This window comes from Nanorana parkeri, unplaced genomic scaffold (genome assembly GCF_000935625.1).
Source record: "Nanorana parkeri isolate BGI_ZX_2015 unplaced genomic scaffold, ASM93562v1 scaffold315, whole genome shotgun sequence".
NCBI lineage: Eukaryota > Metazoa > Chordata > Amphibia > Anura > Dicroglossidae > Nanorana > Nanorana parkeri.
In genome coordinates this window covers 422,754-436,480 of record NW_017306583.1, presented here as the reverse complement: position 1 = coordinate 436,480, position 13,727 = coordinate 422,754, and the positions used below count along the sequence as shown (strand labels likewise).

The following is a 13,727-nucleotide window of genomic DNA, read 5'->3' as shown; positions in this document are numbered from 1 at the left end:
AAAAAATAAAAATCACATGGGGGGAGGGGACTGGAAATTGGGTTTTAAAATTTTCCAGCATCTTCTGGACAAGTGCACTACTGGGTTTGGGTGAAGTGACTGCTTATGTTAAACTATTATTGGGTTACATGTTTAGTAAGATATAAGCAAAAAAAGTCACATGATTGTGGAGTGTAGCCTTTTGAATAAGGTACAAGAACTGTAAAATGATGCGGTTCAAGGACTGTACAATGTGCAGAATGAGCGGTTACCAAGCAAATAATCTATTCTAGTGTTAGTTGAAAAGAAACCTGGCTCAGGGAACATAATTATTTTCTAACATATCCAAGGTCTCAAGGTGAAAGCCAACACAGATATGCTGCAACTTCATAACAGGGTGAACAGAAAAGAAAAAACACACTCAGCAAGCAAGGTCATTTAGAATGAAAGAGCCCTGCTTTAAAAGAATTCTTAACAGAACACTACAGCTACAAAATGAGCCATAAATACATCCCAATAGCATAGGCAAAGAGAAGATTTTCACTGATAACACTGCTTAAAGAAGAACTCTGTTAACACCTTTTACATCTAAACTGCTAATGTAAATAGATCCAATGCCATCTCAGAAAATGTCCAATCCGTTCTGTGGGAATAAAAAAACCCCCAACAAACAAATGACAACCCTTACCTTTGGTGGTCTTAGCACACTGCACCAAACCTTAATACTGCACTTGATGCACAAGAACAATGCTGTACCTCTTGTCATTTGGGTTTAGATGTGCTCCATTCTTTTCTTAATTGTTGTTTGCAGCAGTATACCTGAAGATTTGACATGGTGCAGGTTCCATATAGCTGGTTCTGCATGTAAAAGGCACTATTCAGAAGTTTTATATATTGTAATGCACAGAAATAACTGTTCCTTTGAAAAATGCACCTCAAAACAACCCAACTTTGCAACGACATGCATAAATATATATAGTGTTGCAATCCCACAGTAGAACTGGGGGTTGTAGCCACTCAGGACTCTCAGCCTGGGAAAGAACTAGCTTTGCAGTTCTCTCCAGGTTTTCTGGATTTAGCATGGGATCCTGGAACTGGGAGATTTCAAAGAGACTTGGGAGGGATGAAATGTCCATTCCTGGGTCCATTGTTTAGTTTTGGCCAGCACCTAATTGCACACCACTTATGGGAAGGGTGCTGGCTAATGTTCTGGGCTCCTGCTGGGAAGAGGAACAGAGGTGTTCAGGAGTCAGGACTCCTCCCAGAAGTCACCTTTTGTGCTAACTTCCCCAAAAATCACAATATGCACACACTAAATATATTACACATATACATACATAAATATACACACACACACACAGTATATATCCATACTGTGAGAATTAGCGCCAAACGAAAGCGCATTAAAGACACCTCCACTCGCTACACATTTTTTTTAAAGGGCTTCTTTATCCACTTTTATTAACTTAAAAGAAAAGTCTACACAGGTGTTCCCTTGCAGGGGTTTTTGAAAACAAAGTATTTTTTTTTTTTTTCCCTGTCATCAAAAAAACATTTTCAAGTCTCACTGACTTCAGGTGGTTCCTTTAACAAAACTTCTGGCCAGACAGGCTGTATTCAAAGTGCTTGCCACACCTCTAATCGAATGTGCAGGAGATATGCCATTAGCCTTGCACACTCGAGGAATCAGGTCTGTGATCCAGTTGGTGATGGAATGGGATGAGGCTGGTTATCCTTTCCTGGTTCCTTTAGGAATGACAAAAAGCCTGTTTGATTTTCTGAATTCTTTGGCCACAGATATGCTTAATTGCCCTTGAAAAGTCTAACTCATGCAGAATTGCTGGATCCTCTTCAATATGAAAAGCAGGAAGCAGTAAAAAGACGTAGGGACTTTTGGAACAAACTCATGAATAGGCTGAAGAACTACTCTGTCCAGGTAGAAAGTCAAATAGGGCTCAGAGTTCCCTAGAGCCTGTATCTGCGGCACTCTTTGCCGACGCTACGGCCACCAAAAATACAAGTGGACATTTACCCCTTTAACTAAAAATTACATCAGCATACAGCTCTGCATGCCGATATGAAATCATCTTGCATTCATTTGCTAGCTAAACAAACATATTTTTGTTTTACTTACAATTTATCAGCAGCATTCATGATAGACTGAAGGGAGGATAGCCTGTGTAGTGGAAGGCCAATGAGGAGGGAGTTGCAATAGTATAGATGAGAGATAACCAGTGGATGAGTAGCTTTGTGCTTTCATTGGTTACGCGGCGGCAGGATTTGGATAGTGGATTGGATGTGAGGCAGAAAGGTGAAGTCGGAATCAAGGATCACACCCAGCTCAGCCAGTTGTAGATTAGGGATTCTAGAAGTTAGGAGGTAAATGGGAGTAAGGAGATTGGTCTGAGATTGTTAGGGTCCAGTGAGGGTTCTTTGGGTATTGGGGTGACCAGTGCATGTTTTAGAGGAGAGGGAAAGATTGAAAATGTGAGCAAGTGTAGGATAGAGAGTGACAGGAGTAGTGCTGAGGGAACAGGGTCCAGCAGGTAAGTGTTGAGGTGTGTTTCAGAGAAAAGCTTTGTAGTGACAGGTTCAAAAGAAGAAAGTAACAAATGTGATGGGTCTGGTACATTAATTGGGGAAGGTAACTGGACAATGGAGATCTCATCCCTTTATCAGAGTCCTACCTTATAATGTTCACAATGACACAGCAGGTCTTGATTGAGGTGGAGTTCTCTTCTGAATGCTCAGTCAGCTTTTGGATGCCGCATGCAATGGATTACCGTCATACATTTTCATGGTGCAGGTGGCGCGCTCGTTTGCACCATGGAAAAGCATGACACTGAAAATTTGAAGGCCAGAAGGCACACTGGTTCAGAAAGGCTGCCCTAGAGAAGGTACATGTTCATTTTTTTTTTTTTACATTTTTGTCTAGACTTTTTTTCTTTTCAATGCAATAATTTGATTTGACTTTCAGTATAGTGTTTTTTTTTAAGTTTTTGATTTATTTGCATGATTATTTTTCGCACAATACATAATTTTGGGGGGGGGGGGGGGGGGGGGGTGTGTTTAAATGACTTTATTAATTCAAAACCGCAGTCACCCTCTGGAATATATCTCTACCAAGGGCCTGGTTAACATGTAAAAAAGGAGGCCAGATCTCCACATGCAGGCTTAAAATATTAACTAATATATAGGCCATTTAAAAAGCTGATTACAATGTATCCTATATTTACGGTCTAGATATAAAAAAAATTCAGCCTGCAGATGGTGCTCTAGTGTTCTTTTCACATGTCAATCAGGCTAACCTTTACTGCTTTGCAGAAAAGAAAAAAAAAAACCAAAAATGCAATTTACAGAGCTCAGTAGCTGAAGCTTGGATTAACACACCCGAATGAGTTAAGGGAGTGACTCATGCCCCTGCCTAGCACAACCCCCCTCCCTACAGTTGTAGGACCTCTAAAGAAAAAAAAAAACCTCCCCAGAGCCATTATAATTACTGCACTGCATATTTAAGCAGGCAACCCTTATGGTTTTTGGCTTTGCAGCTTGTCTACCTTCAGCAAGCCCATTGAACAGTGAGTAAGTCCATATTGTCATCTCTTTCCAATGAGCAGGGAGGTAGTCCAGTGAGCAGCAAATGTGAACCAGAAGAAGCAAAAGGGATCTCCCCATCTGTTCAGCAGAAATTTATGAAATCACAAAATTAACTAAACAGAATTACAAATGCTTTGTCAGGGAACACCCCATATATACATATTTTAACTGTGTATTCAGCAGTTTACATGGAGTTCAAGTTTAACTTTTATTAATAGGCATCAAAAAAGTAAACACAACAGGAAATTGATAAGCTTTTCAAGGTTAAACTGTATTTTACTAGACAACACATGTTTATTATTACAAGTTTATTCTTCCTTCCCTATGCTTCCGCTGCCAAAGCTAATGAATAATACAGTACCTCTGGGTGTGGGGAAACAAGTGACCCCCCTCCACATTGCAATGCTTGGTGTCTAATCAGTCAGTTGCTGGGGCTTGCAGCTGCAGATGCCGACAGGGGATAATGTGCTTTCCTTGTCCAAGTAACAAACAAGTTCACTTTAGATCAACTCTGCCATAGGTGAGGAACTGCTATTAGGTGTAACGTGCAGGTACCTAGAGGAGCCTAAACATAACCATGGCAGCCTCAAAACCCATCAATAACTTAAGAACACCAGGCTATTCCAATGAGCAAAGCTCCGATACTACCTGGTAGTGTTAAAGCTTGCCAATATCTTTCCACACATTGGCCTGCTACGGTAATATGATTGTCTGTCTTTCAGGCTAGCACAAATGTGTGTGATAGGGCAGGCAAGCTTCACCACTTTTAGGAAGTGGTGGAGCTTTGTCCATTACACTAGAGGATAACAGATGGGCTTTGAGGCTTCTTCAAGTATGTGCAGCTCTACGTGCTTGTACTTTACACCGGAAAGCAGTTTTTTTTACGCGGCAGGTTTGCTTTAAAGCTGAACTCTGGGAGTAAAAACAACCCAAAAAAACTGCCCCCCACACTGCAAGAGTTAAATGCTTGTTTTTGCTGAGGGGGATAAGGTGTCATACTTACCCTATTCCCTACTCTGGCAGGTGACCTCCATCTGTGTGAACAGTCCCCAAAGCCTCTTCTCTGAGGGGCTCCCAGCCGTGAGTTGCACGGCGACGTTATCAAGTATGATTAGCCCTGCATAGTATGCGAGAACAACCAGGAACCGCCCATAACCTGAAACATCAGGAAGAATAGAGCACTGGAGCATGGTATAAGGTAAGTATTACACCTTATTCCTCTACCCCTAGGCAGAAACATGCATTTAACCCTTGCAGTCTTGGGGTCCCATTGCAAAGGTATTTTTCTTTTTTTTTTTCCCCTGGAGTTCAGCTTTAAGAAGAACACACACAGAGATAGAGATTTTAAAATGACAAAAATTCTCCATCTTAAATTCTGATGGATACATTCTGGACTCCAATGATCAGAATAATTAGCTCTGTGCTTGTAACCAGTTTAATTATTTCGAGTCGTAGTAGTTTCTTATCCGAAGCATGCGTGGGTTTGAAATCCCTCTGTGCATTAATCCCAGTCACCACCCTCTCCCCTTCTTTAAAAACCTTTAATCCAATTTATCCAAGCTTGCTCCTCACCATTGGATTAACCCCTCTGTGCCAGTTCTTTTGCATCAGTGAAGGAGAATCAGGGGATTGTGGAGCTCCAGTGCGCCAGGCTGGGGAGTTGTAGAATTTGCTCAGTCAGGAGGTTTAATTGAGCATGTAACAGGATCTCCTGTCTGGCACATACTCAGCTACATGTCAGAAAGGCTGGCAAAGTCTCCCATGCAGGGGTTCGGCTGACACGGCCGTTCATTGTTCTGGTGTGGAGTGGCACAGTGGGAGCAAATCTCCTTTAGTTTTGTAGTGCGGATGTTCAGTCTCCGAATGTAATTGTAGCAGTAAACAAAATAAGACTTTTTTAGTTTAAGCTTAACAATTACAGATATAGTCCAACAGGGATACGCAGCTATTTGTGTGAGGAGCACTTACTGACGGGGCCTGTTCTGTACAGACCGTATAATCTGCATTATCTGCCAAGCTGGGGTGAAGTCTGCAAATATTCCAGCCATGCGCTCAATGATGGGCGCTCACCCGGAGGCTGAGGACAAAAAACAAATGACACTTATTAGGCTTAGTTATAGAATTAACTTCCCATAGAAGTCTGATGTTTACCTTGAAATGACTGGAAAGAGGACCTGTCTCCAATCCCTTGACAGATAACAAATTGACTCTTCCACTCTGAGGATAACCGGGCTCCACATGTAAAGTGTACCGAGTGCTGCCCTTCAGTAGGAGGATCTGCCGTTCTACTGGGAGCCAGTCAATGGCAAACCTAAAGATTTAACAGCAAAACATCAATATAGAAAAATAAAACTTCAAGACAGGATGAGCTTATTTCTCCTAACTTTAGATAAAACTTGTCCGATTGGTCATTTTGAGAGTAAAAAGGCTCCACGCACATGCATCTGCTAATGTAAATGTCATCTACAAAAGCTGCACATTTCATTCTCTAAACTATGAACTGAAACAGGGCCAAGGTGCCCCCTAAAAACCTGAGAATTCACACTGAGCTGTGCCAGCAGACTGACAACTAATAATTGCAACAACCTGCTTATGAAGCTAACCACCCAATAGGAGTGAACCCTTCGTGTGTAAAAATATAGGCGCTGCTACACCTGGCTTATTGCAGCAGTTACCCAGTGATCACCGGATTCAGATTGAGTCACTGACCCAGAACAAATAAGGTAATTAGTAACAGGCATACTTTAAGGTAGATGATTGTGAACAGAAAAGCTGTAACTTGAAATCCATACAGGTTATGCGAGAGCAATGGCATTAGTTCATCTGGTGGAGAATGTCCAAAATCACAAGCTGCTAATGCCATCCAGCAAAAACTGCAAAAGTGCTTAAAAGGAGAACTATGAGGTGAGTGAAGAGTCACACGTTGGCTCAATAGATCGGGAAGTGAGTGAATGCATACCATCGCTCGCTCCCTTTTCGATCATCTCCCTGCAGAGCGGTGACTGTCAGTCACAGCTCCCCGCAGGGGTTCCCCCCCTCCCCGCTCCTCCAGCGTTGACTGGAGGAACGGACAGGGAGGGGGCGAGTACAGCTGGCTCTGCCGCTAGATGGGCAGAGCCCACTGTTATTCACGCAGCTGGGTGGATCTCGACAGTAATGTCGGGATCCGTCCCGGCTGCAGCGGTCTCAGTATACTGCGAGCTGTAGGTCGCTTTATACTGAGCTTTGGGTCACAGGAGGATGCTAGTAGGGTGGGTCTGCTTCCTGAATCTGTCAAATGCAGCTTCCTCTCCTTGATGCATCACCAATCAGATCAGGCCTCTTTGTGTTGCCAAATAGGGTGCTCCCTACACTGCCTTTTAAAAACAAAGAGTTTCTCTTTGTTTCTCATAGATGGTGATACTTACCCTCCCTGCTCAGCTAGTCTGTCTAATGCACTAGTACTTGTGGTTATGGGGGAGCATGTGACATTTTTCCATTTCCTCTATGAAAGCAGTTCTCGGGATAGAGCAGCCAATCACCAGACCCAACCAATGTCATGTAAATGAAGGGAGACAGCCACACTCTCATGACAGCCTGACAGGAAGCTTACAGAAATTAGACTTGGTGGGGGAGAGCGCAGAGGAGCAATACGAGTGTAGGATCTTTTCTAGAGAACTTGAACGTAAATGAGCAAAGTCCCATATTTTTTCCCCAAAAAGTAAACCTGTTATAATAAAAAGAAAAGATGACTACCATGCTGGCCTCCTTAAAATGCTTGTTAACTGGCTGTCTGCTGAGCCTCTGGCTGACACACTCAGTCAATGACCTGGAAGACGTATGAAGATCTTTAAAGGTCAGATAATATGGCGCTCATCTGCATTCTTGTTTTGTGTCAGAGTATTGAAGAGGGTCAGCGTGACAAGGCAATTCGCATTTTCAAGAGAGCTCAGCAGTGGCAGTCTACATGTTTATCATAAAAGACATAACATGTTGCTTATGAGAGTGTTCTTTAAAAGAACTGCTCTCTGGTGTTGCAAATGTTTCATTTTGGTATCCTTTACTGAATTGTAACAGAGCTTTATTTTTAAACCATAATGATCACATTTCTTTGGAACAGAGGCCCACTTTATACCAGGTAATTGTGTGATCTTACCAAGACAAATCAGTATCTTTACAAACACTACACAGCTCAAATATTGCACAATGATAACATTGCAGACACAGAAGCAGAACATTGTATTATATATTGTACTGTATTTTACCTGTCCTGCAAATCTCTCATCTCTGCCAGGAGTTGGCCATGGCTTCTATGCCAACATTGCAACTCCATGATAACAGATGTGATATGAGAGGTGTCCCCACGCTGTAGCTCCGAGGGTAGGCCAGGCATGGAGTCTTCAGTCTGAAAAAACAATGCATCTCAATGTGTACTCATTGGCAAATAAGGCAGAGAGATGTCCCACAAGGTAATGCAGGATTTATTAAGATTTGCAAATGATCACTGGTTCCTTGCTCTAATAATGCTACTTACTTGGCTCTGAAGAATCTGGTCTACATGTAATGTGGCTGCTGACCGCATTGTGGCCATGTAAGTACAGTTTTTATCTTGGAGGACATACATTAAATGTTTTGTCTGTGCGCCCATTGGGAAACTTTTCCTGAGTTCCTGCAACACCCTACTACCACTCTCCAGCAACACAAAGACATCAATAAAGACTAAAATAGTTTAAACCTTCCCCACTGTATTCTATAAAAAAATAAGCTGTAATATTTGCAAAAAATATCAAAAAAACAAACTTCAACTATTAGTCTAAGTTTAAATTTAACAAACCTGTGTGTTTAGCTTTGAACATGTAAGAATTATCTGCATGGGTACCACCGTGCCTACATTAGTAAGATATACAGTATATAGACCACATTGTTAATCATCTTCTCCCTCACCTTCATGTGAAATTGTCCTTCTGATGTCAAGTGTACGTTAACCCTCAAAGGGGTAACGGCCGTTGTTTCTCCAGCATACAAATCTAGAACCAGCTCCTTGTCCCCAACAGACACTACTGACATTCCCTGCAGAGTGTTCAGGAGATCAAGGTGTGTAGAATCCCTAGGAAATAAAATAGGTTGCAGACAAGTCTACATCAGTATAGTGCGGACAGGTACCATTTAAAGGGTGTCAGATGACCACCTACTAGATGCTCCTTCATTGCACAAAAGGACTGTGTAATTTGCCTTCACTTGATTTTTGCAACAGCTACTCACTACAAACCATTCACAATTGGGCTTATGCAAGAATATGATTATTCAGGCTTAGATCATAAATGTGCACGCTTAGCCACAGAACATTTGCATTTGGCCCCTTGCTGAAGGATGACTCTAGGTAATAGGAGAATTAGAGGTCAACTGAAGGCTGACCATTGCTTCTTTGCCTACTGCTGAAACCCATGCTAATGACACAGCCTGTCTCTTGAGTGTGTATAATATTATCATCTAATGACAGAGCCCTGTAGCTAGGGGAATGTAAAACAACTACAGGGCTGTGCATTTGATGCAGTTATTGGTAATTATAAGCTGGAAGGCAGCATGTGTTATAAGGACTGGGCAGAAACGGTTGGATTTCAAGAACCCTCAAATGCCACTTGGCTCTACGTCATCTTCAAACTATAATAGCTTAATATTGCAAAAAAATAATATTAGTAAGCCTTCAGTACAACTAAACTTTTTTTTCTTAGTTTCAGACAAAATAGGAAGCGAGGGCACACCCTTGGTTTTTTTTTCATAGTGGAGAAGGGAAAGAAACTCCATCAAACTATTTGCTGACTGTGTCCCCACTAGATTTCCAACAGCTGATCAGTGTCAGACAGAACAGGAAGTTTAAGTGTAACTCTCAACACACACATTATATACATATACACACACACACACACACACACACACACACACACACACACACACTACTCTACATATACCAAGAACTAGGTAGTTCAAGGTCTTGCCTGATTGGATACAGATTAATGGGATAATTTATGTAGGTCCTCATATTACAAAGTTTTGGCAAATCTAAAGTTCGTTGTACGGTCAGATTGCGCCTTGTTTGGGGAGCTTAAATGGTCTATTTGTTATAAGGGTAGAATGCTTCCATAAGGTGTCTGCTGCTTATAGTTAGACTTCTTGTTATACAGTGTAACTTATTCCAAAGGAAGAAAAAGAGCTAGGTGATGAATTGTATCACCAATCAGATACTGATAATGGATGCCACTGAGTTCTCTTGCATCTTACTTGTCCACAGCTCGAATCCAGCTATCCACCGATTGCTCCAGTTTCTCCACCTCGACCTTTAGCAGCTGAATATGGTCCTGACATTTCTGTACCGCCTGCTGCTGCTTCTTTAGTGCTTCATCCAGCTCCTGCTTAGCCTGGGAAGAAAGAAATAAAAAAGGTAGAGGATGGGGGTAGAAAAGAAGATATAATGAAATATTACCGGAGAACAAGCAACAGGTAGAGCCAACATACCTGGTTTTCTTTAATTGTTCTCTGGATGGAAGGAAAGCAAAAGGAACAAAATAAAAGTTAGAAAGCAAAAAATAGCTCCTTAAACTAAATCAGTTACATAAACAGCAGACAGTCATTTTATAGGTCAGGTCATCTTCTAGTTGTCCATTTTACATTGTTGCATATAAAAGGGCCTTGAATAAAAAGAGTCAATTTAGGTGGGACATCATTTCTTTACTTTTAAACACCCACTACTTTGGTAAATTTACCAATATTTAAAATAATGACATTTAAGGGAAAAAAAAATGCATAAAATTTTAAGAAAACTGTTTTTTTTTTTAAATGATTGGGGAAGCAGCATTAAAAGCAAATATATGCTTTGCCCATACAGGGTAAAAACAAAAAAAAAATAGGTTTGCTTTAATGCTTCCCAATCCAGCAGCACATACTCCCCTTTTTTTATTCACCTCTACTTGGAGCTTACACAAGGCTGAACACTCCCCATGCCCCCATGTAGCCAGCACTGGGCAAGTCATCAAAGCGGTCACATGAAAGGAAGCAGAGCCACATGCTCCTCCATACCCAAGCATATCTAAGCTCCTAGCAGCTGAACAGAACGTATGGGGAACAAGGCAAGTGTGTTCCCTAGGGGAAAGGGGAAGTAAAGAAAACCTTTTGCTTTAAAGCAAGAGGTGATGGGAAATCCTACATTGTAGAGTAGTCATGAGAGTAAGAGATGATGGAAAATCTTCTGAAATAGACAAATGTTTTGGTGCCAGGTGTCCAAGATCGGAGTTCCTTCACTTTGGGGTGATTTCCTCCCTACTTCCGGTTTTACATCTAAAAAAGGCAGAATGTGAAAGGAAATCTCCCCATCAGGACACAGGCATACAGGTTTTGGCAATACAGCAGTACATACAGTTTAATCCCACTTGGCAGTATAAAGCTCACCAGCTTACAGTATTAGGCCCAGAAGGGTTAGCCCAGCCTCCTTCATGAATGCTCAGGAAGTGCCCACCAATTACCAGGGCTGTATGGATGTTCCAAGCGGAATAGCCCAATATGCACCAACTGATAGTCAAGCACTTACTTTCCTGCAGCATCGGTCAGGCATTAATCCTGCAATACCTGTTTCTCCAATAACTCTTCCAAGTCACCCTACCCCCTTCCCAACCAAAGGTAGAAATTATTAAGCAGAACCAATCACAAGTACTTGACACTTTTGACTAGAAGCCCTTAAAGAAAACCGGTCAGGTTCTCACTAAGTACTGGGGTACATGAACTGCGTACTCAAGAACAGCCTAAAAAATCTTCTGCATGTATGCAAAGGATGCTGACTTCAAGGAGAACCAAACTCACGTTGCTTCTGTGGTAACAATATCATTGGAAGCCAAGTCAAGTGTCTCCTTTTTTACTACTTTCTGTGTTATTTTTACCTATGATTAAATTATCTACGTTTAGTTTAAGTGATTTTATTTTTATACCCTCCCCCCCACTTCCTAGCTCTACAGCGCTCTGAGCATGATGAGGTCAACTATCCAAAAGTTTTAGATGCAAAGTTCTGGCCACATATTTGCAGCCACTCTCTACAGAATACAAACACTGAATATCTTTTAGTACTCTGTAAAGTAGACCGTAGTTATCCTATTTTTTTTTTTAACAAATGTGTATTTATTTATTACCTTCAGAGCTGTATCTTCCTATTAAAAGTCTTATAAGTTGTTATAGCCGTTAATTCTAAATTGGCGTGAGTTTATTCATTTATATTTTATTTTAGATAATTACTAATTACTAATGAGGGACAGTGGCCTCCCCCAACAAATGTATATTTAACTGTAGATTATACCAAAACAAAATAAAAGAAACCTGCTTCATTAACCTCAGATATGTACCGAAATCAAAAGGTAACATTACAGTACAGACTTCCCCAATTTGTCCTCACCTTGCACTGATACCTTTGAAAGCTGTCCTCTAGTTGGGTCTTTTTCTCCTGAAGAAGCTGAATCTTCTCAAGCAGGTGGGGTAGAAGTTCCTCCACCTCCTCCACCTTATTCTGGTACTCCAATTTAAGCCCTTTCCATTTCTGTCTCACCTTCTCTTCCTCTTGGCCTGAGAGAAAAAAAAAAAAAGTTAAAACTACCACCTCCCTGTCGCTTTCCAGTCCTCTGATTGCTGACTCCAGGCAGCTCTACCCTTCTGATCACTCACTCCAGGGAGATTCCGCGACTTATTTATATCAACACATCCACTAGCATGCTTATTCCAGGTGGCTTTCTCCCCTCATACAAACTCACTCTTAGCTGCTGTCTGCCCCTCTTTGCACCAAACAGCTCTCTTCCTCTGCTTCCACAGTCCAACAGTCTGTTCCTTCAAACCCAACTTCAGTCTTTTTGCCCTCACTCGCTTACTCCAGTAGGCTTCATTTCCACCTACATTAGCCCTGATTTGATCCCTCTACAAAACTTTTACCATGGCCCCAAATTCAGAACTGTACAATACGATTTAACAAATACATCCTAATTCAAATATCAGCAGCACCAAAAGAGGGATTGGGGAACTCACTTAGCAGTTCAGGATTGGTATCTTCCCAGCTAACAGTGCTGGCTTCTTGCAGGAACTCGAGCAGAAAACGCAGAATACGCAGCTGGCTGCACAGTAATTTTTGCTTCCTGCATCTTTCCTGAAAGACAGAGAGGGAATGTAACATTGAAGGTCTGTGCTACAGCTATTAAAAGCATTCATCTGGGATTCCTATTCTGAGGTTCACATTAATTTATGTACTTTACAATAATAAATGGAAGGAATGCCATTTGAGTGCTACTCAGTGTAAAATATTCTGATAATCTTAATAACGTATTTTCAGTCAGAAGGAATTTTAATTTGTTACTACGGACATTATTTTATATTATGTATGTGATTTTAACATTTTGATATGCTTGCTCCTCCACATTTTATCATTAAATAAGGGATAAGCCACTAGAGGGAGTTCTCGGTGGGCTCAGTGCAGTTACTGTCTCTCACTTGACAACTGTCAACATAAGATATCACAGAAATGATAGGGGCAGATTTATAAAACACGCACCAATAAATTCACTGGCGACAGGTTCACAGCACATTAGCTGGCTGCTCATTTGCTACACATTACCCAGTCCCAAAACCAGGCAGAATGCCCACCTGGCAAATGTGACAGACTCCCTAGGGGACATTTGTAATGCTGCAGTAACCTGGAAGAAAAGGGAGTCAAATTAATAATTTTAGATGTTAATTTTTGCATTGAATCGAAGAATTTCAGAATTTCTCTTTCTTTTTACTGCTTCATACCCACATGGATGGCAAACTAATTAGATGTCCCTAAAACTAGTTTACCAGGGAAGGAGAATTACCTCTCCCCAATGCTAGCTGGGAGAGTGAGAAACATCATTGGTGCTTTTGGAGGGCTAACACCTCTTCTTAGCCCCAAATCCCCCTCCACAAATCTAATGTGCAATAAAAACATAGCAGAAGCCGTACACTCACTGCCCCCGCAACTTCCATGGGGATATCAGCCTACATACCAGGACAGGGCTGATGCTGTCTTGGAGAAAAGGGGCACATTTTTTTTTATTAAAATGTTTATTTTAAAATATATTTAAAAAAAAAAAAAAGAAATATCTTACCATAGAATAATGAACCAGGAATTT

The 13,727-nt window shown here is 41.3% G+C and overlaps 1 protein-coding gene across 1 annotated transcript in view; it reads right to left on the bottom strand.

Moving 5' to 3' along the window:
* Positions 1-4,580: 4,580 nt before the first annotated feature.
* ZWINT (ZW10 interacting kinetochore protein) overlaps positions 4,581-13,727 on the bottom strand; it is a 21,220-nt gene continuing 12,073 nt past the window's right edge. Inside the window, exons 5-13 of the mRNA XM_018557990.1 lie at positions 12,610-12,727; positions 11,990-12,156; positions 10,069-10,089; positions 9,835-9,971; positions 8,500-8,662; positions 7,821-7,960; positions 5,728-5,887; positions 5,647-5,653; positions 4,581-4,732 (exon numbers count right to left, since the gene is read on the bottom strand). Coding sequence (XP_018413492.1) covers positions 4,581-4,732; positions 5,647-5,653; positions 5,728-5,887; positions 7,821-7,960; positions 8,500-8,662; positions 9,835-9,971; positions 10,069-10,089; positions 11,990-12,156; positions 12,610-12,727 — 1,065 coding nt within the window. The remainder of the gene's footprint in view (positions 4,733-5,646; positions 5,654-5,727; positions 5,888-7,820; positions 7,961-8,499; positions 8,663-9,834; positions 9,972-10,068; positions 10,090-11,989; positions 12,157-12,609; positions 12,728-13,727) is intronic.